A 27,040-nucleotide genomic window follows, 5' to 3' on the forward strand; every position below is an offset into this window, starting at 1 on the left:
AGCTGTTGGGAGAGTGTGGCCATTAAAGGCCCTATAAGTGCTTGTAATAAACATTTTGATATAATGGAACATGAACTCAGTGGGAGTGTGGCCCTTCGTGGACCATACTAAGCAAATAACATTTGTTGATACCAAATTAAGCTTTACGAACTAGGCCTGTCGGTTGGGAAAAATCTATGTTACTTGGGCATAGAAAACTATCCGATAAGGATTTTAATAGGTCATCCCTTGATGAGGTCGGAGTATGCCCAAATGAGTGAACCGAGGGACTGTGTGGCCCTTATGTGTGATGGTGGCCTTCAGAAACAGGGACCAAAGCCTCATCCATGTACCATCATACAGCATGCATATATGATAGTCTTTTTGAGAAAATGAATCACCTTTCAAGGTGAAGCATATACATGTGCAAGAGATTCCCCTATGCGCCATATGAGTTGTGGTCGCATCAGGTCTGGATGACGTTGATATGTCTCTAGGGGAGAACCTGCAATCCACCAACTGGGATTACGACCCATTGCCTATTAGCTAAACTTTGGTTACCCACTAATGAGCTCATACATGGACTGTGGGTCATAGGCAACACTAGATCGGTTTGAGAAAGCAAGTATGGACCGTAGTTCACAGTTGAAGGTTTAGTGCCCCATTGTTATTTAATTTCTAGACTATATGGACCATTTTTTCATCTAATGAATTTAATTATGTTTGTTTTAATGATATATGATTTTTAGAATTGTTATTTGAATTTTTCTATGGATATTTTATTTATCAAATTTAGATTTATAAAAATAGAAATATTGATTTTAGATTGATTTAATTATTTAAATTGAGTTTTATGAATTTCTAAAAATCATATACTATTTTAATTAATTTGATTATTGCATGGGAGACCTAATAAGCTATATGGGCCCACCTTTGCCATGTTGGTAAGGCCCATGAGTGCCACCTAGGGTAGCACACCCCACTCCAAAGACTTTCTTTATTTTGTTGGAACAAGCTTTGGCTTGAAGAAAAACTTTGTGATGTTTTAAAAGCATTTGCCTTGAGGAAGCTTTGAATAGATTTTTGAAAAGCATGAGGAGGCATGTGCATAATTTTGGTAAGCACAATATTATGATGAAAATTATATTATTTAATTTCTAATAATGGGAAAATGGTTTAAGAAAGAAAGATAAAGGTTCTAGCACATTCCATATGTTGTTGATGACCTATCTATGGAATGAAGGGCTCAAATCTCTCACCCCACAAGTCATCCAAAATCAATGGTGCATATTCAATCTAGATAAGCCATGGAAACCCTAAAAAACCCTAATCATATTTTGCACTATAAAAAGAGAACCCATGCCTATAAATCTCTACACCAAAATACCTCTATTCTTTCTCTAAATATTTCTCTCTTATTGGTAAGGATAGGGGGCACTCCCCAATCCTAGGAGATCTCTCTCACTCTAGAATTTTGGAAAGGGGCATGTCCCACCTAGACGGTATTATCTCTCTTATGTTATATTATGTTGATCCTAAAGGGTTGGGTAGTAGTGAGTAGATGTTATCTCTCTTAAACTAGGTTTTATGGGGTTATACCTAAGTTTGAGATTTGTGATCAAAAGGAGTTCATAATTTCATTGGAGGGTTTGACCTAAAACTTGCTTTCCCAGATGCGATTGAAGGTTGATCGTTGATCATGTGCCATCGGATGGTGGTGACTCTGTGTGGGGTGTAATAAGCCCAATTGAGGTAATCTCTGACACTCACTTTTTGTTTCTTATCATATTTAATTATATTGTCTTTATATTCCCAAGCATAAGAATTATGGTTATTTTCTTGGTTTAAAGAAAATTGGTTTAGTGGTATCAAGGTTTTAAGATCTTAGATTTGCTAGTTTTTATTTTCTTTGAAGCAAGAGTTTATTGTAATAAGACTACTTGTAGCGATTTTTGCCAAAGAAAATCATAAAAAAAAAAAAATGTATACCTCGACAAGATCACATTAGACTTTGTTTCAGAAGCACTATTTCTAAATTAAGTTGATTTCCTAAGAAAAGTATAATTCATAATGACATCTTTACTTTTAACAAAATAAATGATTCCAACTTTTATTGGGTCGAAAGAAAAACCTATGATATTGGGTTCTGCTGGTTGTTCCGTAAAAGGGACTAGAGCAAGCCCTAGTTTGAAACATCTAATCTCCATTAAAACAGTAAGTAAAGTCTCGTAGGACACAATTTGTGCCTGAACTACATTAACTCTTGTATTATTTGATAGTTGATTGCTTTGCCTGATCTTTTATTGGTGTCTTTGATTCTATGCGATTTAATATTGTTTTCAGTACATGTTGGTGAAATTTGGATGTACAACTCTTTTGGCATTACACATTTGCTCATTTCATTCTCAACAATTGATGCTACAAGTCCAAGTAATATGAAATTTATATAGCCTGTGAAGTATATAAAAAGACAATTGATACTACAAGCCTAAATAATTTCAAATTTATACAGCCTGTGAAGTATATACAAAGCTTAGGCGTAAGATGTTTGCCTCAGGAGATGCCCCATACAAAATTTATAATGGAGAATGGAACTTCAAGCTTATCATTTTCGAGAAAAAATTAAAAGGGAGTTTAATACTTTGAAAATAATTTAGCAATCTTAGTGACTAATTTATTATGTCTCTCCCTTTATTAATCTACTAACATACTATCGGGCCTTTATTAATTCAGGCTAGTTTGGTCATGCTTCTAAAACTGGGTAGTGATTTCATACAACGGTTGTATAGTAATATAATATAAAAACATTCAAAAATGATGTTATGGCTATTTGTTTGATCCAAATTTTAAAATATATACTCTTTTCATTCTAATGAACAATCAAAAGAAAGAAAATTTTGAAAATACAACTTAAAAAGTATTTTTTTTAGCCCAATTAATATAGACCATCTATTTTGATAAGATGCTTAGATCTAGACCTTAGAAGGATTTTTTTTTCTTTTAAATCTCTTTAGTTGGGTTTATTATCATTAGATAGTCAATGTTAAAAAAAAAAAAAATTTGATTTTGAGTTTGTAAAGGTCTAGATCTTGAAATTCACCAAATAAATGGTCTACGTAATGTTATTGGAGGGACTTATTTTGACCATGTCTAAAGTGCAAATTGAATTTTATTTTTATTGAGATTAATTATTAGGATGAAGAAAAGGTTTGTGCAAATTTTGGGGTCATACAAATGCCAAAAAGCATGATTTTCTAGAGGTGTGGTTGCAGTATACTATGATAGAACTGTTGCATGAAATAATTACCCTTTAAAACTTGCTAGTGACATGCATTCGTTTTGCAGGTCACATTAGGTAATGTGATTTGTTAAAAGTACTATGAAAAATAATATAACAAATCAGAAAACATGACTGAGTATTTCTTTGTGCTATTAGACATTTATTGTTTAACAGGTGTGGTTTGTATACATTGTCAAACTTACCCTATAAAAGCAAAGTATACCAAGAAATTCCACCCGAAAAGGTTGTTCAGGTGCCGAAAACCCTTACAATGGTCAAAATAAAAAAAATCTATTTTTACTCCTAATTATGAAATTAAAACTTCAAATATAGTGCAGATTAAACATAGCTATATTTGCTTGAAAATATTGAAAAGTGATGATTTAGATAATATGTTATAAGATGCAATACTTTTAAGACTTGAAATCCAATGTTTTATATATTCGTATATTTTGAGGTGGAGATAATCAATTGTAAGGTTTTTCAATATCGAAACAATCTTTTAAGGTAGATTTTTGAGGTACACCTTACTTATATAATATAAGGTTAACACTTTATACAAACATTTTCTTTTATTAAAATGAGTAAATTGTTTATATGATATTTTGTAATAGTTCATAAAAATTAGAAAAAGTTCATATAAGGTTGAAACCTTTAATGCAAAAAAGACATGCTTTAAAAATCCATCACAAAAGGTTGTTCCAATGCTGAAAATCCCTCTAACTAATCATCTCCACCTCAAGTTGTGAAGATGTCAAGGAAATGAATAAATAAATAAATTAAAATCCTAAAAATAGTACATCTTGTAATAAATCATCTAAACCGGCCATTTTCAAGATTTCCATTTACTTATGGATCTGCTCCACTTGTACAATTTCATAATTAGATGCGAAGTAGATTTTTGGAACCTTGTTAAAATTTCTGTCACTAAAATTAGTTGAATCCTTGTACAAACCACACCCATAAAATTAGTTGAATCCTTATTAAAATTTTTGGAGGTGCACGATGGTTTTATTTGAATCCTTGTACAAACCACACCCATAAAAGTTTGATGTAGTAGTCTATAAAAAACGTTAGATAAAGCAAATTTAATAATGTAAAGATGATATTATTTTGATAATAATTAACTCAATAATAATTGCATGCAGTAATCATAATAGTAGTCAATTAATACGTAATATCATTCATGAATTATACTATATACGTGGGGTTATAGCTTATGCATGGGGTCATTCGTTACTTAAAATCTCTCTAATCAATTGCATATTATCAAAGAAAAAAAAATGATATAAATTAAATAGAAAGATAAAAAATTAAAGTAATAATCAATATAGAATAAATAAAGAATTAATACAACATAATTAACATTAGAAGGACAAGGACACCTGCTCACTTATCTATACTACATTTAGGTGGTCACCTGTCACAAAAATAAAAAAGGCCCCTAATTCTATAGATATTGTAGGACACATTCTTCAGTATAGGGAAGGGGAAGCGAGACAATATGTGCACACATAAGAAATAGATCTCAACCATGTTTTCCTATCTTGATGAGAAAGAGTTAGAGAGATTGTTTCAAATATGTTAATTTGATAAAGAGAGAGTGCGCAGGATAGAAAGATAATGAGAGACTTTGAGAAAGAGAAAGTATGCACAAAAGAGAGAGAATGAGAGATTTTAGGAGATATGATATACTTTCATGAAAGCTTTGAGAAATAGGATTTTTTATTGATCTTACTTTTTCCTAAAATTTGTGCGTGAAGGGTAAACAAAAGAAAGAAAATACGCACTTATTTTTTTATGAGTAAGGATCCTATGAGACCCTCTCGCATTCATGTGTGTAGGACTCCAAAAGGTCACCATTAAATTTGACACGGATCTCTAGAAAAGTTATTACATGGGTATGGGACTTTGACTTTTTTAGAGATCTATACCAAAATTAACGGTGATCCCTTGGGGTCCTGCACACATGAGAGAGTCTCATAGGATCATTACTTATTTTAAATTTAAGAGAGATTGTATTTTCAAAATTTAAGATAAATATATTGTAATCCATAAAATAAATCCATTATATTATAATACGTACTTATTTATTTATCCAAAAATATACGCACCTATTTTAGGATTTCTAAATTTAAGATCCCAAATCATTCTCTAGGCCTCCTTTTATTCTTTCCTAAACAACAAGCAAATATGTTTATCTCTTTAAATCATGTCTCAATAAACTCATCTCCCTCTCAAATCTCACATATATATCACATATTCGCTTATAGTCTCTAAGCTATTATGGTGTTCTTCTTCATATTGGAGGTGAATATCTTTTCTTCTTTTTGCTCAATGTTATAAGTAATGATTGTATTTAAATTTGTTTTTGCATCACATTATTCGCCAAGCACTTTTCATAGATTATTAGAGTATTGGTTGATTTTTTTTAGCCTTTTTAATTATTATGGTTGAGTGTTTCCATTGATAGGTTTTAAGTTCAAGGAGAATCATGCTCCTATCTATTAATATATATTTTGTTAACCATAGGGATCAAAGATTAGTGAAAGGTTATTTAATGGAGAAAGATTGAACAAGCTATAGACGAAAAGAAGTGTGCATGGTTGGTCTTGCAATATAGACATCATGATAGCAGTACCCGTAGAAAGTTTGAGAAATAAAATATTTTTTTCTTAAAAAGTAATACAATACAACAAATATGGGAAGATCATCATAATTAATAATAAAGCAAAGTTATGAATATTATATGCACACATGAAATACACTAATAATATTAATAAATATTATCAACATTATGAAAAAATAAATTTATTATTATTTAGATAAAATTATTGTAGAATTTAAGAGTTTAATTTAAATAGATCATATTCTAATTACTATAAAACCAAAAAATTTCATTTGTCACTGTGTTTTATTTTCAAGAAGTCATGAAAGTAAAAAGGAAAAAAAATAAAAATATTGTCCCTTCCTCAAAAATTACTTTGTTGGATTTTAAAATGTCTACTTTTATTTATTTCCCTTTGTAATTTAGAAATCTCAATTTTCCTCCTAAAATACGTTAATCAGTGTGTTTTCATGCTTTAATAGATTATTTTTTAATTTTAAGAATTTGTAACTGAAGGTACAAAATTGTAAGGCTTTAAAAGTATTCAATTACTATTTTTTATAAAAAAAATTAGAAACTATGCCCATTTTTTTTCCTTTTGTTGCATTTTTTTTGCTTCTTTTTTTTTTTTGTGATATTTGCTTTCTATGTGACCCCACCCACCTATACGGTATAGGAATAAAAGGAGTAAATAAATCACAATATGATTTTCAAACAATAGTCAATAAATACTCGAGAAATTTTAATGTAAAATCTTTCTCTGACCAACTACGATGATATTAGCACTATAGACCATGCTGGTCTCTGATCATCTATATTGTAATTAAGATGGAAAAAAGCTCATATATATTTGATGAAAACACCAAAAATATACAAATATATAAGGCAAAGGAAAAAAACATGTGTTAGAAAAAAAATGCAAAATCTTAATAAATCTTAAAAAAGAAGAACGCAATTTGCACCAAAGAACGTACAATAAATTTAGTGTATTTCATATCCTAGAGAATATAAACAATGGATAAATCACTACCAAAAAAGCCAAAAAACTTGATAGTGCACTATAGAAGTGGCTTAGTGCTCATATTTTAAGCACCTTTAACAAAGAATAACTATCGAGGGTGATACATAGACAATGAGAGAAATGTAGATTTTCACTGCAATTAGTGTATTTATTTTTTTTTTATTGTCATGTCTACCTGAACATTCTTTCTTAGGACTTTGCACATTATCTCGGGACTTTGAACATTCTCTCTTGGGACTTTGAAATGGGGTTGTTCGCTTAAGTGTAGGAAGTAATGGGGATGGGATATGGTTATGATTTTAGTTAATCTCCTGCAAGCTCTCTTGGGACTTTGAAATTGAAATGGGGTTGTTCGCTTATTAAGTGTAAATGGGGTTGTTCGCTTAAGTGTAGGATGTAATGGGGATGGGATGTGGTTATGATTTTATTTAATCTGCTACAAGCTCTCTTTGGGACTTTGAAATTGAAATGGGGTTGTTCGCTTATTAAGTGTAGGATGTAATGGGGATGGGGATATGGTATCGTTATTATTGTAGTTAATCTGCAACAAGTAATTGCATATGTGACACATCGTAATTCAAACTAGTATATAATTGATAACAAAAATAGATCAAAATCAATTTTATCTTATTTTCTTTCTTTGATATATTCAATTGTTTCTACTGTCCAAGTCCTGCTTTTGGTTTTTATTATTTGTCGAAGGCATACATTAGACTCTTGAAAATGCAATTTCAGAACTAAAAATCTTAGCCATTTCTAAACCACTTGAAATGTGGACAATACAAAAACCATATTTATAAAAGACCAGTTATAAACTTTCAAATTCATTTTTTTCAAATCCATTATTCTTAAAGTTGGGATGATTAATTTGCAAGTTTTCTCGACATCAAATCCGCATTTGCCAGCAAGATCTGACATGTGGCCCTCTAAAGCCGCCTCGCTACCACGAAATGCCATCCCTCACGCCAATACAGTAGAAAAGTAGAGCTTAATGTCCCAACACAAGCAGTCAAATAAATTCTCGCCTTCTGATAAATGCAGACTAACAACTAAAACACGCGACAAAAAATCGCTCCACAATTTTGCTTTGCATTCTTAGGAAATCTCTTGCGAGAGAGAGTTGTCTTTAAGCACAAAAAAGATTCATCAGAAATTTCGAACTAATGGACATGGATTGTCTATTTACGATTCCAACTTCAGGAAATGATTATTCAAACCACCATTACAGACAAACTAATTAGAAAAGCCTTGTAGCTGGAGCTGGTTCTAATGTCCTCTCACTACCAAACTCGAAAACTCCCTAAGAACTCCTAAGCACTGCCATCATACATTATCACACTATGATCCGGTAGCCAAGATCCCTGGAAATTCATATCACAAAAAGGCAGGGGGTGCCTTTCACACCATCCATCATCCACATTTAGTAGGTGTAACCCTTAACAAACATCCCCTTCTTGGCCTCCTCACTCTCGCCTGCAGCTGAGTAACGGCCAAGTTGGGCGAGGGAGTTCGCCTTGGCACGCACGAGCAATGCTTGCTGAGCGGCCTCCACGTTCTCAGGGTGTCCCTGCCATGTCTTGAGCACTGTGTTTTGCAGGGCCCGAGCATAGGAGAATGACACGTGCCATGGGTTTGGTGCTTGATTCATTGCGTTCAGATTCAAGGTTGCCTCCGCTTCTGATTGGCCACCCGACAGGAACTGCAAATTTCACACAAACAACACAAACAAAAGATGTGGGTGACAAATGCACTAGTTTGTCCCTTGCTCATGTTCAATTAAATCTTAATTGTGCTTGTGTACGTGTGTGTGCATGTTATAGAGGCAAATGCTCCCCCCAAATGCCATGGTTCAAGATATATTTCTATCTCGTCAGAATAGTAAGTGTGCAGGCAGAGAGAGAGAGATGTACCATGATCCCAGGAACAGCAGGTGGGACTCTTCTGTTCAACAACTTAAGGGTGTACTGGGCAATGGTCTCAGGGGAGGCCTTCTCTCTGTGTTCAGCCCCAGGAGTCACCATGCTGGGCTTGAGAAGGATGCCCTCAAACATGACATTGTTCTCTGCCAAGTAGAAGAATACCTCAGCCCACACCTTCTCTGCCACCTCAAGGGTTCTGTCAATGGAGTGGTCCCCATCAAGAAGGATCTCAGGCTCGACAATGGGTACGAGGCCGTTATCCTGCAGGTGCCATAATAATAAGCACTATACTTCACCATCTTCTAATCAATAAAAAAGAAAACAAAATGTCTGAATGTATCCAACAGGGAGGGGACTTCTGATGATAAGATCACAAACAAAAGAATCTTATCTTGCAAAGTTCTGAAGAAAATAAAATACGCGTGGATGGAAATCTCTGTGTTTCGCTTCATTAAGGATTACATGGCTGTTTTGCAGTAGCCGAGAATTCCACTATTTGGTTTTAAGTGAGCTTTCTTAAGATGGATAATTTAAGGTCGACCGATAAATGACATGAACTGGTGTCTAGGCGCGAGGAGTAACATCAGTAAGAGCAACCTGATGAAGTTTGACTTGAAGAAGCGTACAGTGGAGTTTCGTGGGGTGTGAGGAGGGACCTAAGTGGAAGAATTTGAGAGAGGAAATGAGATCCTTAGAGAAGTCAGAATATTTCTCTTACCGGCAAGGTCACCTTCTTAATGAGACATTATGCAGCATCTAGGTTACGTTTTGCCCTTGTTCCAGAGGTGAGCTGGGAACACTTCAAAGGGATGTTCTTTGGAAACAACTGAACAATTTGGGCGTCTAGGCAATGGGCGGAGCATTTTTTTGAACAATGTACACATCATACATGCTAAATTATATATCACACCATTTTTCCATACAATCTGCTCACTGAAAGTTCAGTTTATGCAATTTTAGATGTGTAATATATTATGCTTAAATACATCATGTGGGTATTCCATTTTAGTCTCAGCATGAAATCTTCTACCTAAAACATGAATTGTGACAAACCCTATGAGTTATATTTAGCATGCAATAAATAAGATAAAGCATGGTTATATGTTATAAAATCAAATTAAATTTAGAAAATAAATGAAATATAAAGCCCAGCGACCTGGTATTTCAGTTGTGAAACCAATTATCATTTAATATTGCCGAAGTTAGGTTTTACAGATAATTCATGCACTGCATCAGGTACAGTTTGATCGAATTTCAGAATCTTCCGCCTTATAGCTTGAATGGCCATTTATTATGGAAGAGATTAGGAAGGCTGTCTTTGATGGCACCTAGCCTGATGGCTTTAGCAATATCAAACTATTCTGGCACGATATGCAAGAGGACCTCCTCAAAATATTCTTGGAGTTTCATGAGCGGGACACTACCGTAGGTGTAGAGTTACGAATATGACCTTCATCGATTTATCCCCTAAGTGGAAGGTGCAGAGAGTGTAACAGATTTTGATGTCAAGACTGCACAAGGCCATTTCTTCATCTCAGGGAGCATTTGTCATCGGTAGACAAATTCTTGAAGGGGCCCTACTGCCCCATGAATGCATAGACTATCTCATCATCATCATCCATGCCTTATCCCTATTATTTGGGGTAAACTACATGAATATTGTTCCTCCATTCTTTTCTATCAACGGCCATACCATCAGTAAACCAAAAGTCACGAAAGCATAGACTATCTCCATAAGTCAAAATCCAAGGGCTTGATTTACAAACCTGCCACGGAGAAAGCCTATTAGCCCTTCCTTTATGAGGTTATGTAAAAGATGGGCTTTGGCCAAAATTGGAGCTGGTCGATCAAGGATGTACTTCGGGTCGATCAAGGATGTACTTCGGCAAATCTCTTTAATTTTGTCAAGCACGTTCCCTGCACCAGAGGTTTGAGACAGGGAGATCCTTTGCCTCTTTTCTTATCTGCTTTGGTGGCGGAGGCCCTCATTAGGATCCTCAATCATGTCCATTCTCAGGGGTTACTTTCAAGCACGCTTAGCTCTTGTAATGGAACTAGGATCTCTCGCTAATATGTACAGGATAACCAAATCTTCTGTCAACCCACCGTTGCCCAGGTTGATTGGTTGTTAATTTGGAAATGTTCTGAATTCTGTTCAGGTCTTCGTGTTAGCTTTCAGAAAACAAGGTTACTCGGTGTTGGGGTCCTAGAGACAGACCAATATAGGCTTCCTTCTTGTTTAGGTGCAAGGTTGACCCCTTGCTATCGAATTGTTTGGATCTTACCATCTACTACTGGGGTTATTGAAAGGGAATGGGGTTACCGAAGGGGTCCAATGTAAGCTGGCTACTTGAAAGTGGTAGGGGGCAGGATTGCCTTCAGTATGGCAGCCCTAAGCAATGTACCAATATATCTATGCCACTTTTAAAATTACCAACTAGCGATTTGACCAAGATGGAACACCAGCAACATTTAACATTTTTATGAGATGGGAATTGCACATTCAAATCTTGTCAAACGGGACAAGTTTTGGTTACCTATCAAAGCTAGGTTTGGGACTCGAAGGATGAGATCTGAACTTAATGCTGCTGGGTAAATAGCCACTGAGGTTAGCTGATGGCCATGCAGATGAACAATTATGGAACTAGGTGTTTAGTAGCAGATATAGCCTGAACTCTCATTAGGTGATTGCTGCCAGCCATGGCTCGCTTGAGCAGAACTCTGGTTTTTGTAAAGGAGAAGGTCCAATGAGGCCCACCTTCAATCGCTACACCAGCTTTTTGGTGGGTCGTTGAAACAGGGTAAGGCCAGACTTGCAAACAGATTTCTTATCTTGTTCTCGTGTTATGGATCAAGAGGCCACAGGTACAAGCCTATGAGAGAAAGGGGGGTGATGATTGGTGTCCTACTCCTAAGACGAAATTTACAAGATGAAGAGCTGTCGGTCTGACCAAGTATTTTTGGCAACAATCAGCAAGGTTTTCATGCAATTGAAGGAGAAGATTCTATGATCTAGGCTCCCAACCCCTCAAGTGTTCATTGGTAAATATTTTTGTAGTTTGTTAGTATGCCTATCTTTGCCTAGATCAATTGCTAGAAAGCCATGGGCTGTTCCTGCTCCCCTATGAAAACGGCTCTTGGTTGGCTCACTACTCATGATGAGTTGTCACAATAGATTACCTTGTTCACTTAGGTATCATAATATCAAAGAGATGTGACTTGTGCAAGATGTGATGAGGAATCGGTCTAGCATCTATTCTTGCACTGTGACCTGTTCGGCAAGTTGGGACACTGTTATTTGCTGTACAATGGGTACTTCAAGACTCCGTTGAGAGCCTTTTTCAGTGTTGGTTCGGCCTGCCCCTTGCCTGACGAGATATTCTCTTGTGGTAGATGTCCATTTTGGCTGTTCTGTGGGGTATTTGGTTAGAACATAACAATCTTATTTATGAAGGATTTATTCCACTATGGAAACCTTGATAGAAAACAAAAATAAAAGCAAATATCATCGCCTATGCTAGCACTAGAAAGAATTTATGAGGATCTCAGCAGTCAATTTTCTATTGAATTGGAGAGTTATCACACACAACTGTAACCATCTCCTGCCATCATCCGTCTATCTGGCATCTCCACCTTCAGGCTCAGTCAAGTTGAATTGTGATAGATATTCAATAGCTATCCAAGGACCAGCTGGTTCAGGGGATGGTTTAGAGACCAAACAGGTCTAACGATCCCCAAAATACATGCTATGACAGCTGAAGCTATTGCATTGCTCAATAGGGTGAGATTACATAATCCAGAATGGGGATCTTTAATGATCAAAGGGAATTCCGTGAGCAGGATCAAGTGGGCCCTCTGAAAAGCAAATCCCTATGGTGACTTAGCAAGATTTTTTGGAAATTTTTGGATCGGCTACATGGATGCTCTACTTACTCCACTTATGTTTGGGGTAGTCCAATCCCCTTGCGCAATGAGAAATGAACAGAAATTCAACTCTAGTGGTTGTTAACAACCCTTGACAATGTACACTTTAGCTTTCCCAATTTTGGGACACAATTTTGCAACAGAGTGTACAACTTTGTGACACACCAATTTTTGTGTAAACTATATACTTGTTAATCAGATTTGGTTTAAGAAACACTGGAAAAGACAAATTAAAGTTCGTCCTCTATTATGGAGTAGTCATAAAAGGTAAATGGAGAGGGGAATATTGGGGTGTGCCACCATAACAATTTAAGTACCAATTGTGAAGTCATGTGGAATTGCATAATTGGCCTTCGATGAGTAATGAAATGCAATTTTATATGGATTTTTGGCAATTTTCAATCTTGTAAAGTTAAAGCCTTTCAATTTAAAATTTCAATCCAATTCATGTAGAAATTTGAAATAGCACAACACATAACACATAAAAGCCTAAAAATTAAACTATATATATATATATAGAGAGAGTAATGATCCTATGAGACCCTCACACATACGGGTTGCATAGGACCCCACTCTTGTGCCGTCAGATCTGACACCAAATCTCAAGGAGAGATGGGGATGCCAGCTCACAGGTAAAGACGGTCAAATCTCTATCGTGCACTCTATTATCCTTGAAACAGCACTGCAACTTCTCTTAAACCAGCACTGCGATTTACACAAGCGAACCCAAGTCCATGCTTCTCTTTCTCTCGCTCTCTCTCTCGCTTTCCTCTAAGAAACTATATTCTCCCCCTCTACTCTATACGAAATGGGTCTTCTGTGTCCAATACGTCTCTCCTGGACTGGTCTTTTGCACTTTTATTACTCTCTCTACTGTAGAAATCACTGATTTTCCTCCTGGAGAGGTTTTTGCTCTTTTATTAAACCTTTTCTCTCTCACATTCTACAGTTAAATCCTTTCTCTCTCCATAACCAAAAAGGCCCCTGCCTCCCAAGTGTGCCTGCTCATATCTACACATTGAATCTTCTCTCTCTAAAAATCATCCTTGTCCTGCTCTAACATAGCAAATCCTCTTCCCTCTTGCCCTCACCAATCCAGTCCCTCTGGCTCCACACGTGCCTGCAAAGCCCATGAAACCTCTGTCTCTATCTCTTTCTCTCTCTACCTCCATGGAGAACAAGAAGTCAAGCTTGTGGGGTCGTTGCAATTTTTCCCGGAAAGTCGAGAATTTAGGCTTGACGCCCCATTGCCCACTATGAAGGAAGAGGAGGAGAGATGGGAAGCACCCGGTTCGACCTTTTTTGCTGATTTTGATAGGCTAATTGTTGCGGTTATATGCATAATGGTGATTCTTCTTCTTCTTTGGATATGAGTGAATTCCCCCAAACTCCATGGGATTCTTCTCACCATCACCTCTTGAGACCCATTTGCATTTGTCCGAGGATCAAGTGCTAACATTTTCGTATTTTTAATATGGGTTTCTCTCTCTCCAGACTGTAAATAAATGGAATTTCAACAGGTTTGATGCAATGTTTTGAGCAATTGGACTCTCTCTCTCTACATTGTAAATGAATGGAGGACCGGTGTCTTGTTCCTTTCATGTTAGTTTTCAAACATTACTAATTGTTGAGTTTTCAAATGAATATTGAGGTTCATGAAGGGGTTGTGATTAATATGCCGGATATTTTATTTAGCTAATCTCTCTCTCTCTCTCTTCCCCTGACAACCAACCCAGGCCCAAGTTTTTACTGTCTCCCCCCGTCCCCTCCCTCACTCTGTAATTGTGATTGATTGTCGTAGTTATGTGTGGCTTCTCTTAACTCGGAAGAGGCAAGGGCCCGTGCTCTCAATCTTTCAACATTTAATCCACCTGTGAGGGAGAGAGAGAGCGACCTTCATCAGGAAAGAGTCTAATGGCAGAGCGTGAGATCGCATGGACTTGTGCCCTTTTTCTTTTCTTTTCTTTTTGACTTTAACCATTTCACCTGGTTCCTTTTACCGGTGAGCTGGTGTCCCATCACTCCTCGAGATGTGTATGCAGATCTAATGGCACAAGAATAGGGTCCTATTATATATATATATATATATATATATATATATATACACACTTTCAGATCCAATCAATCCCCCCATGAACACCATAGAGGGAATAAACCTCCTTGTTTTTTGTTTGGGCTACCTAGGTTTCTAGGGGTGCCCAGTTGCCTATGCTGCCGAATCTGAATTTTTGAACATTGGTTCATGTTAAGTAGGAATACATCTAAAATAAAAGATTCAAGAAAACAGGTCCACCTTATACTGACATGTTACAGAATTCAAATCCAAATAATACCTGAGCAATGGCAGCATATCGTGCAAGCCCCCATGCTGCTTCCTTCACAGCCAAGGCAGAAGGACCACAAGGAATGCTCACTACAGTGCGCCTGTAAATTGACATTATTGAAATTTGAGAATAGAAAAGGATATATTCATGAATTCTAATTAAAGGATTACTAATATATTAGACAGATTAGAAACAAAAGAAAATTGGCAGATTCTTCTGCTTCCATAGTTTACTCGAAGGATAACAATAATTATGAATTATTGGTTAACATTGCAGTGATATAGAAACGTATTTAAGTAAAACATATTTATTTCATAGAGTTTACCATTTAGCAAAACGAGCCCCCTGCTTGTAATATTCAGCGCATCTTGAGCCCAAACCATCCAAGCCCTGGCACCACGACTCATTGTTCGATCCCGGGAGAGGAACCAGGCCCTTCATACACAAAATAGCAAAGGTAATAAAGAGAAGTAAAACTTAATCAGTGAAAGAAAAATATGTTTTTACCTCAAGTCTAAACAAACGACCATCTAAAAGACGAAAGGAGTAAAATAAGAGACAGAAGAGCAGGACATAATATAAATACCTTGTCAACCTTGATACCGGGCGTGATCTTCTCATCAATCATGCAGTCCACGAACTTCTTACCATCAGTGGTCGACTGGTAGAGAGTTTCCTCAAAAAGAATAGCACCTGAGATATACTCTCCGAGACCAGGAGTGGTTAGCAAGAGCTGCCTGTAAGCCTGGCGATTGGGTTCGGTGTTGTCCAAACCAATCGATGAAAGCCTCTTCCCGCATGTTGCATTGGACTCATCGATGGCAAGAATCCCACGTCCAGGAGAAGCAATCGATTTCTACAACCAAGTAAATTGGAGGAAGACACATTTTATTGGTGAACAAGGAACGATGATAGTAAGCATTGTGGGAAGCACGAGGTAAGCATTGTCGTATTTACCCAAAAAAAAAAGGTATTGTGGTAAGCATGAGACAACAGAGCCTATTCACTATTTCAATTTCTGTTCAAGGGCAGACAGAATTTCAGAATAAGTTGCCAAACTTTTGATCCAGTAAAAGCAAAAAAACTGAGATAAATCAAGGTCGATATCCATGAATGAATGAATCAAATTCCAGAAATCTCGCCCCAATTTTCATTTAAGGTTTCTTTCCAACAGTTACCCAGAAAATAAAAATATATTATAGCTAAAGTATATTGACTTGCACAAAAAGTTTAGTTTAGTTGCAAATCATGTGGTTTGAAGGCAAAAGACAGGGGAAAGGCCAAAAGAAGAAAAAAATACAAAAAAAAAAAGCCAGAAATTAACAGCTACGCATACCATCAATCATAAGCTGGAAATTAATTCAAGATATATATCAATATCTAAAAAAAATCACATAAATATCAACATGATCAGAATATGATATCAATTAAATCCACAAATCATTACAATATAAAACAATCTAAAATTTATCAGAAACTTGCCAGCGGCCAAAGGTGTAACAGAGAAGACGATTACTAGATCACAAAAATAGAACGATTCCAATATAAATAAAATTCATAAGACTTAAAGGAAAAAGCATAAAAAAACTAAAATTTCAAAATCTAAAGGCAATTACTAGCCAAATCTTAAAAAAAAGGAAAATAAATCTCCATAAAACGAAGATCAAAGTTTGAGAAGAATTCAAAGAAAGAGACTTTCTTTTTGGGTAAGTAAAAAGGAAGAGACTCAAAATAGGACTCACGGCGGTCTTGACGAGTTCATCAGCGAATGCGCTTGCTCTGATCGGCGCCATCATAACCCTGCGGGCCGATGGGCGTGCAGAGACTCTGTGATCGAGGCTGTGACCGCCGATCCATTGCGAAGCTGATAGGTTAAGCTTTACCAGGCTGCTTGCCGCCATCTATGTTTCTCTCTCTACAAAACCCTTCCCTCTCTCTCTAAAAATATGGAGGAATGGGCTGCAATATCTCTCCTTTACTCTCAATTGTTCAACAATGGTAGCGCAGATCTTTAAACCAAGGGGGCGGCTTCGTTTCTCGGATGGTCCGCTGGCAAAATTTGTAGCAAGACAGATGCCTATATAAAGCAGGTAATGATCGACATAAAGGACCCTCGTGAACTATTGTTAAAGTCAAAAGGTCCTATGTTCCCGCGGGAGTATTTATTGGAGAAAATTACAAAACAAAAAAACAAAAAACCAAGACCCCAACCTAAGATTTTCTCTCACTTTTTTTCAAAATAACACAGCTTTCTATGCAAATGGCCCCAAAAAAAAAAAAGTTCATTTTTTTTAGACAGAATTGCACTTCTCGTACACAAAAATCAATTTGGCCAGAGATTTGAACTTTCGGAGCTCATTGTCGGAGCACATGATCCATGGCTGGAGCACACATAGACAGTGTTAGAGTATTGTGACTCCAGATTACATTGTCGAAGCACACTTATACCGTGCTGGAGCTCATGATCCACTGCCGGAGCATACATAAACAATGCAGTAGCGTTGTGACTTCAGAGTGTTATACTGCCAAAGTGCACTTACACGAAGGAAAGAGAGGCGTGGTAAGATAAAAACGTAAGGGAGGATAGTTTAAGTTTCTTTTTATTTGATTAGGGCTATTTGGATAAAAACTATTTAAATTTTTTTTTATAATTTTTATTTCCTACTTTCACTCTCGCCGCCAAAAGTCATCCTAAGAGCTGGCGATATAACCAGTTGAAGATAAAACCTTAAAAATAAAGGATTTAAACAAAAATATATAAATGATTTAAAGGGCACTCTTGTATGTACCTAACGAACCAACAAAGAGGGTTCAATGCGAGTGGTTTGGTATAAGGCCGTAAGGGTTCAAGTTAATGTTGTCAAATTTGCTTTGGAGCTTTTGGGTTTTGTCAAGGAAATTAAATTGGTTTTATTAAAAAAATCAAAAAAATTTGGTGCTTCAGTCAATTCGAGAGAAGATTTCCGAATTTTATTAAAAAATTAATATAAATAAATTAAATAGTTATATATAAAATTTAAAAGAAATAATAAACAAATTAAAAATAAAAAGTTCAAAAACTAAAAATAATATTTTTATATAGATATTTCTTTGCTTTGGTCGAATCGGCCCGAAGCTAACCGGGACGGCAATGTCAAACTTCACTTTGCTTTGGTCTAGATCTAAAATCCGAAAGCTTTCACAAAAGCGAAGCGAATCTGACGACATTGGTTTAAGTACTCAAAATCTGAATGATTTTTAAGGAAAATTAAGTACAAATCGAATTTTTTTTATCAAAGTCATGGTTGCGATAGTTTATGCGGGGGGGGGGGGGGGGGGCGTCCTTTTTCTCCGATGCGGGGGGGGGGGGGGGGGGGGGGGGCGTCCTTTTTCACCGATCTTTTTTTATTTCAATTTTACAACGAATACGATGTTGAAAAACATTAGACCAATTTTCTACTTTAAATTCTTTATTGTTATTATTTTTGAACCAGCTTGGTATTTTAGACCAACCCTTAGGTAGTCGAGTATTGAAAACATGGGACTGCCCTATTATCCCACATGGATATGAATGGGGTGGTTTGACATCTTAAACATCAGACATAATACTCCTAAAACATCTTCGGAAAAAGGATCAAACCAAAACACGAATTGTCAATTTTTCTAAGTAGTTCACTGGGGATTGGATCCTCTAACCGCAGTAAAAATAGAACTCAAAACGTGGCAGCCTACCATCCAAACCTAGGATAAAGTTTCAAAGAATGTCATCAAGAAAAAATTGAACGAGTTTTTGTTTGAGTTTCTCAAAGTAGTTCACAATGTAATTTGCAGTCATCGATGGTTACACATTGTCATCGTTCCTAATTCAATCTCCACCGCCCAACAAGCACTAAATGGTGGATGCTTAATGAGCAACATGATACTGAGTAATCCCTTTTATTCACTTCTATTATATGAAAGATAAAACGGGAGTTTTGTTTCTTTCAAATAAAAGGAATTGTATACAATAAGATCATTTACTTTTGATACGAGGAGGTCAATTAGTTACACAATAATTCGATATGAAATTCGATAGTTTGGGTGTGTCATAAAGTTTGAATTTTTTTTTTTGAGGTTTGAGTTTGGTCAAGTATTCGCAAAATCAAATTGGAATGGTTAACTAAACATGAGGCCCAGAAGCGGCTTAGCCGATCTAACCGGTAAACCGACCGATTCAACCGCTCTAACCGGACAAGTCCCAAGCGATCAAAAAAGTGTTGAAAAAAAAAAAAAGATACAAAAAAAAATCTACTAACATATGAAAAGCACATAAAGAATGATTAAAACAAAATACATTCAAATGAAGTTGAAAATTAATGAAAAAATAAATTTTAACGAATCAATTTGTGTTTAGGAGTATTTTTAAAATTTTCTGAAAAAGATGAGAAAATATAAAGGTGAGTATTTATGACCAAAACATTTTTTAATCTTAACCATAATGTAAAGAATATTAAAAAATACATTACAAATCAAATTTCTTATTTTTTAGAATTTATATATATTTTTTATTTTTTAAAAATACCGATTGATCACCAAAACCGCCCAAAATCAGAAATGGGCCAGTGACGGTTCCGATCTAACCAGGCGGTTAGCAGGTAAATCGTTCAATTTTATAAGCAATGGTTTGGTTAATGAAATAAATACAACTGTCTAATTTCACATCCAATAGTCAAGATTAAATATGACCACTTTATACCAAAGATAAATAATCTCATTATATGTTCTTCCCAAAAAAATAAAACAATTGTAGTTATGTAGAAGTCTATTAGTCAAAAGCCGAGGGTATTTTGTTCAATTTCTCATTCTTAAAAATGGTTTCCTTACCCGATGAAAAAGTTTTTCTTGTGCGAATTAAAAAAGGATTCTCCCCACCTACAACTGCTATCGCCGCCGCACGCATAGTGATCGCCAACCCCTACTCCGTTTTTGCGAATTGAAAAAGGTTCCTCCCCCCCACCTACTGCTATTATCGCCGCCGCACGTATAGCGATCGCCGCCCCTCACTTTGGAATCTTGCCTAGCCATGAAAGACAAAATATAACGTTGAGAATTAGTTGAATATTTCGTGCCATCGTTATAAAGTTCGGTTATATTTCGCCGAAATATAACTGCCGAACAAGGTTATGGCGCTTTGACCCTTTGACCTAGAATCACCCAAGAACTGCTATCGGGATTGATGATTAGTTGGATCGGACGGGTCTCAGTAAACAATACATTCGGCCAAAAACTAGCAGAAGACCCAGAACTAATCGTACCCGATAATTTCGAGCCGGTGGTCATGGGACTACCTATTTATAGACTAGAGTATTTTTATGATAATATTATGTTGACACTTGACAAGGACTTGATTCACTCGTGTTGGTTTGGTGGTCCCAAGGAGTATAGCAATAATCCGCTTTCTTATTTCATTGGTGTTGGTTTGGGTCCCAATGAGTGTAGCAATAATGCCCTTCGGATAGGTGGTGCGATGTCATTGTCCTAGAAAGAGATTACGGATTCGGCATTTGAGCTAGAGCCCAATAAGACATAACTTAAAAAAAAATTATAAAAAAAAAAAAAAACTCAAGACCACACATTTTATATAATTTACCTCCAACCTATTTTTTTTTTTCAATTTTTTTTTCAAAACATACTTTTTATGCAAATACTTCAAAGAAAAAAATTCATTTTTTAAACGAAAATGCCATTCTTATATACAAAAATCATTCATTTTCGACATATTTGACGTTTACTTTTAGACCCAGTAGCACATTGTCGGAGCGCACTATCATATTGCTAGAGCGCACAAGTGCCGGACCGCTCTGTGCAACTACACTTTTCAATTGCCGGAATGCCATTTGCAACTGCCGGTTTGCTTATACGGTACCAAAGCGCTACTACCGGACCGTATTTACACAGTGCTTGAGCCACCTACTTTGGTGGGATAGAGGAGAAAAAGGCGTGGGTAAGGTAAAAAGTGAGGAATGGTAGTTTAGATATATTATTATTTTTTATTTAGTTGGGGTTTTTGCATAAATAATATATTTAAAAAAAAAAATTTAATTTGAGGGTAAGTTGCATTAAAAAGTGCAGTGTAAAATGTTTTTTGTAATTTTCCCTATACCTAATCTATGCACAACACCACACAAAGTGTGGATTTGACCTAAGTCGCTAATGGACGTTCAAAGATGATTGCGTATCCTACCAATAAAATATTTGAAATGACAGTAAAGTTTCGATACTCCTACCTTAGGTCTAAACCCCCTTAGTGCAACTATGGATCCTAAGTAATGTGGGGTACTCTTAAGAGACTATAAATACACATAGAGTGCTCTCTTAACTGCTTTTTCCCTTAGAGCTAGATACAATTTCTGTCGAAAATTCAAGCGTTTCTCTGGGTAGCCGTGCAGGGTAAATGTCTAGTAACCACATATGTTTGTATTGTCCTTTTGCTAGGAGTATTTGGCGATGGGCTTTCAATATTTGGGGTCTGTTCATTATGCTTTTAGCAAATTTAATTGACATCATTCATCATCGGCATGTCTATCTTCTAAAGGAGTTCTGATTTGGAAATTTTTTCGAAGTGCAATCTGTTGGTAGATTTGGTAGGAGTGAAACAGGCGAACCTTTGATGGGGCTTCTCTTAATATTGATAGTATCAAAGATCGTATACTACGGGCTCTTTGGGATTAGTACTCATCCACCCCTGATGGACATGGAGTTACTCGGGTTGATATCTTTGTTAATCTTAAGAATTTAGTCTTTTAGTTTGCTCCTAATTGTCATCCTCACTATGTTTGGAAGCCTCCTCTTTCAAACTCAACTTTGATGGTAGCTTTATTGGAAATCTGGATCCAGCTGAAGTTGGTGGTTTGCTCAGAGATCATGAAGGGACGGTAATCTTTTTTATGTAAGACCCTGTGGCAATAACACAACTAACCAAGCGGAAATTTATTGACTTTTACAACGGCTAGAAGTGATTGTCAGCAAAGGCATTTCAGGTCCAATCTTAATTGAAGGTGACTCCCTAAATATCATCAAATGGTGCATGCAGGAACAAAGTATTCCTTAGCCTTTTCATGTCTTTGGACTGAAAATAAGTCCAGGGCTTCTAATCTCTTTTTCTCATGTCTATCATGAGGTCAATGGGGCAGCTGATTGCCTAGCTGAACTTTACATTCCTTTATCCTCCTTATCTATTTCTGACACCTTAATTCTCAATTTATAATCCCATGTTGTTTCATAACACTATCAATAAAGGCAACCTCAGAGCATTATCAATAAAGGCAACCGATATTGTCAACAAAAAAAAAAAAGGTAGTTCTAGGTTTTAGAAAATGTTAAAAAAAAAAGGCTTTTTTTTTAATGTTTTTTATTGTTCTATAGTGCGTGAATTGTGTGGAATTACATGACAAGTGCACGAGAAAGGGGTTGTCTCATTGAAGCGAAAGTGCACAAATCAAATGAAAGGAGAGCACAAGGCACAATTTGTGGCAAGTGATGTATACCCTGAGGCGATGGTGATTCACAGTGAGTGGGGGTGCGGTTGACCCTCAAACATAGTCTACAATAAAAAAAAACGGAGCAAAAGACACAATTTGCGCCAAGTGAGGTGCATCCCGAGCTGATGGTGACTTGATCAAGAGCGTGGCTTTGATGAGGAAAAAGACATGGCAAATGGCAAATGCTAAGTTACAAGCAAAGGAGTAGAAAATCTTTTTTACGGAAATCTGATTTAATTTTTTAAAAAAGCAAAAAAAACTTGAATTGTTTTTGGCAAAATGGGACATTTTTTTTTTTGAAAAATACAATGACCTTTGAGAAGTGAATTGTTTTTAGTAAAATAAATAATTTTATTTGAAAACAAAGTGGCATTAAAAAGGGTTTCTATTTTATAAGTGGAGATTTTTATGAAAGTAAACAGACCTTAAAATGGGATTTATTTAATCGCAATTTTTTTGAAAGCAAAACAAACTTAAAATGCAAATTTTGTTTACAAAATAGATATTTTAATAAAAAAGTCTCAATACAAATGTGTGTATATATATATATATATATATATATATATATATATATATATATAACAAAAGGGCTTGAAAAGGGGATTTTTTCTTTTATAGTGGAAATCAATTTTTTTTTTTCTCTTTTTTTTTTTTTAAAGAAAGGAATCTAGAAAAAGCATTTTCCTCTTTCTTTAATGAAAATTGGCTTTGAAATGCAATTTTTTTTGGAGAACAAGTGATTTTTTATTCCTTCTTAGCAATCAATGTTTGTATTTTATCAATGAACATATAATTTGTTTTGCTCTCCGATGACAGTATAGTAGGGGATGGTTTGAAATGTCACTAGACATGTTTTCAAAATTTATGCTTGTTTTTGGGACCTATAAAAGGGTGGGGGTGACATTGTCCTATAAAATAACCCCACCACTACCACGGTAATTGGCAAAGGGACATCTGATTTAAATTTTTCGGTCCTGTGAGATCCTTGTTTTGTTTTTAAAATTTGTTTTATTCCCCCGAAATACGGACATATTTTGTTAAAGTCTTGGATTTATGTCTTGGTAGGCATGTTTTATTTGAGACTTATGATTACCCTCAATGGGTCAACTGGATAGAAATATCAATAACCCAGGTTAAGAGCATTGGATGCGGTATGTAGGGTCCTAAGATATTTGAAAGGAATTATAGATCATGACCTACATAATGTCGATGATCCGCTGTATTATAAGGTACAATGATGGTTTCTGGATTCTTATGAATCTATGACTTTCAGATGTATCTCCACTTGTGCTGGGGGTGTATGGATTCCAAAATGAATATTTGTATATCTAAATGATTGGAGAAAATTGCTTTGGAACCCAGTGTGAAGGAGGCTAAGTGGCTAAGGACTCTATGGTAGACGTACCACTTGTTCAAAGCCCATTCCTACAGTCTCATACAGTGTGACTGTGAAGTTTTTGTATACTGAGTGAATGGTTAGGGATTTATTTTTGGCAAATCCAGTTATACTCGTTTGAAGCACAGTCGATTGAGACTTATGCTTGAGATAGAGTCATAGTAGTACTCCATATCTATTTTACCCAAGACTTGGAAGAATATTAATAAAAGACCTTGCAAGGTACCAAGTCTAGAAGAAAGCTAGAGGGATGGGATTGAGTCAAGTATATTATGCGACATGGTGATGGGAACCCTACCTAAGATAAGGAGATCCCAAGTCCAAGGTTCAAAGGAGAAAACAAGTCGCTCTTGTGATGTCTGGTGTATGATGGTACCATAAAATAATATTTTATGGAAACTTCTAAAAAAATTTATCCATCCTTGGCTATGTGGTACAATTTATCGCAAAGTATCAAGAGGTTGAGCTTCACTCTTAATGATTCTATTTGCCTAGATGATGTAAGGCTCATGCTGAGGTGTCGCACTGCAGGACATCTTCTATGGGAAGTGGAAGTGGAGGCTGTTTCCTATGGGAATTGAGCATTATCTAGAATGCTCATGAAAACCCGGATCAGCGCAGGGCCTTTAAATGCGCAAGCCTTTTAAAAAACCACATTATTTGAAAGAGAAAGCGTTATGTGAGAGGCTTATTGGCTTATTAATATATGATATAGTTCAAGGTGTTTCCACTCACTATCTTAATAAGCGTTCTGCATAATATTATGTGGAGGTTCAAGTCTTTAAGATATATTCACTTATACATTCGTCTTTTCTGATATATTTGGATAGAGTTCGTGTTATTTTGAAATAGGCGGGAGATTATTAGTTTTTTTGACATAAAATGTTTCAAAACAACTATTTAAATTGTGCTGGTCTATTTTGTTAGTGTCAACCTTTGGTCTACCAGCTTTTGCAAAAACTTTTACTTAATATTTCCACGTGGCAACTCAATATCCCCTATTTAAGTATGTGAGGCATCTTTATAAGAGGTGTTATCATTTTAAAAGGTCCCTCTCATGCTATACTCTCGCTCTCACATAAAAGGGCCTTCAGGGGCGCAGTTTAAAAGGGGGGGAATGGGACTCTCAACAAGGCGTGCTCTCTCACATATGAACATTGAGCTTCCTGTTGATTGAAGGAAGATGAGACTCTCTCTCTCTCTGGGTTAAAAATAGAGGGTCTTCTGTTAACATAAAACTTCACAGTCAACTCTCTCGCTCAGTTCGTAGGCTCTCTCTGTCTCACTAATTTTGACAGTAGCATGAACGGCTTTCTCTCGATGAACTGGATGATCATCTCATAACATAATAAAGTGAATGATGGATTTTATTTATATATGTTTTCTCGCTCTCTGATGCTTAACGTTTTTGTCAAGCGGCATGTTTTTAAACGTAATATATTTTTCCATGTGTTTTGTACCTGATAGATATTTGTATTTTATAGATTGGAAAACTAATTTTTAGTAAGAGAGAAGATGTTCCTAATTGATATTCTTTGTAGTATACTAATTGGATGATATATTTTATAGCGAAAGAGAGAAGTTTGCCATCTAATTGATGTTTAATATACCAATTGGATGATGATTTTTGTAGTGAGAGAGATGTTTATTTCTAATTGACGTTTGTGCTACCACACCAATTGAAAAAACATATCAGTATTTTTGTGACTGTGGTTTTGTACAATCTCATGAATGTGCAACTTAAGGACTCAAAATTTATTTTTTGATTTGGTTGTATCCTAATAGTGTACTTGCTGGGATCCGGCACGTTATATTCAATCGAAGGCATTTAATACTTCCAAAAAAAACGAGCTCCTCTCGTGTATCCAAATCCCCCGTTTTTTATCCCATTTTTGAGAGTTCATATCTAACATATTATATTTTTAACCACACCGAGACCCCAACCAACCAACAAAGAAAGATGGCCTTAAATGTGATTTGGTATTTTAATGGGGGTGAAGGAAAAGCTTGGGGTGAAGAAAAAAGCTTAGAATAACGGCTACAAAATGGCAATAGAGTAGATAAAGAACGGAGTAAAATCACACAAATTTTCGAATCTAAAGGGAGATGGTGAAATATCTTCACACGCACGCGCCCTAATGGAAAATTGCTTACACGGCGCTTGTACAAAAGATGCGAGCGTGACTAGCATATTCGCATAAGTCCCTATCACTCGGCTAGGGGTTGCAATGGGCTGCCGGCCTGGCCAGTTTCAATCCGACCCGACCTTATAAGTAATTGTGATCTTATTATGCTAAAGATAAATAGTTTCATTGTATACAACTCCTATTGTTATTTTCAAATTTTTGCATTGTTTTCCTTTGGTTTTATACCCAATGCTGGAAACCCCTAAGAGGAATAAGGCCAGGCTGTCTGGTCCAGTCCAAACCAACCCAGTCCATTGCCAACCATACACCCGGCAAATTACAGCAAGGCCTGGATAGCGCATTTGGCTTAACCACGAATGTGAAAAATGATATACGTGCAGAGCAGGGCACTCTTTGATTTCAAATTTTCTTGTGAGATTGATTGAGAAAAAGATTTGGAAGTAAGGAGGACTTAGAGATCCAATTGAAGGTGATTAAAGTGCATGAAGTAATCAACGGAATGGATAAACGAAATGCGAAGCCATGAACCAAAAAGCTAAGAAAGCGCAAGCAAACTCCATTGAAAACAATATTTTTTTTAAAACTAACACATTTTCACCCCGGGTGTATATTGTAATACATTATCTAGATTATCCATTTCGCCTTAAATGGGGGGCAAGTAACCCGACATCAAAATTCCGGATCAGAACCGTCGATTTCCTGTGTTCGCCCAACTTTTAAAACCTTGGATGCAAATGCGTTGCCTTAAAGAGGGTACGACCAAGTGGGGACTCAATATTCTATTGTAATATGGGATAATAGGGCAATTTTTTCTATTTTTATGAAATTTTTTGAAGTGTTGGATGAGGAATTGTTTGAGAAGGTCGTAGAAGTCTATTTTTGTGGGCTCGAGTTGCCCACGTAATTGCGGACCTTACCCCAAATATGGGTTTGGGATATGCAA

The 27,040-nt window shown here is 36.0% G+C and overlaps 1 protein-coding gene across 1 annotated transcript; it reads right to left on the bottom strand.

Moving 5' to 3' along the window:
* Positions 1-8,013: 8,013 nt before the first annotated feature.
* On the bottom strand, positions 8,014-17,106 carry LOC18424214 (fructose-bisphosphate aldolase 3, chloroplastic). Its single transcript, XM_006828805.4, has 6 exons — positions 16,798-17,106; positions 15,642-15,911; positions 15,381-15,490; positions 15,065-15,155; positions 8,799-9,068; positions 8,014-8,587 (listed from the first exon to the last, which is right to left on the bottom strand). The coding sequence occupies exons 1-6, from the start codon at positions 16,954-16,956 to the stop codon at positions 8,309-8,311; spliced, it is 1,179 nt and encodes a 392-aa protein (XP_006828868.1). The 5' UTR covers positions 16,957-17,106; the 3' UTR covers positions 8,014-8,308.
* Positions 17,107-27,040: the final 9,934 nt, after the last annotated feature.

This window comes from Amborella trichopoda, chromosome 9 (assembly GCF_054954075.1).
Source record: "Amborella trichopoda isolate Santa Cruz 75 chromosome 9, AtrichopodaSantaCruz75HAP2 v2.0, whole genome shotgun sequence".
Classification (NCBI taxonomy): domain Eukaryota; kingdom Viridiplantae; phylum Streptophyta; class Magnoliopsida; order Amborellales; family Amborellaceae; genus Amborella; species Amborella trichopoda.

Bases quoted from the DNA above. Each gene is read 5' to 3' on its own strand.
- LOC18424214 (XM_006828805.4), bottom strand. From the start codon at position 16,956: ATGGCGGCAAGCAGCCTGGTAAAGCTTAACCTATCAGCTTCGCAATGG. The intron at 15,491-15,641 runs GTATTTATATTA...TTGTGTATGAAG, and splicing joins CCGGTATCAAGGTTGACAAG to GGCCTGGTTCCTCTCCCGGG. The intron at 15,156-15,380 runs GTAAACTCTATG...GTCAATTTACAG, and splicing joins GGGGCTCGTTTTGCTAAATG to GCGCACTGTAGTGAGCATTC.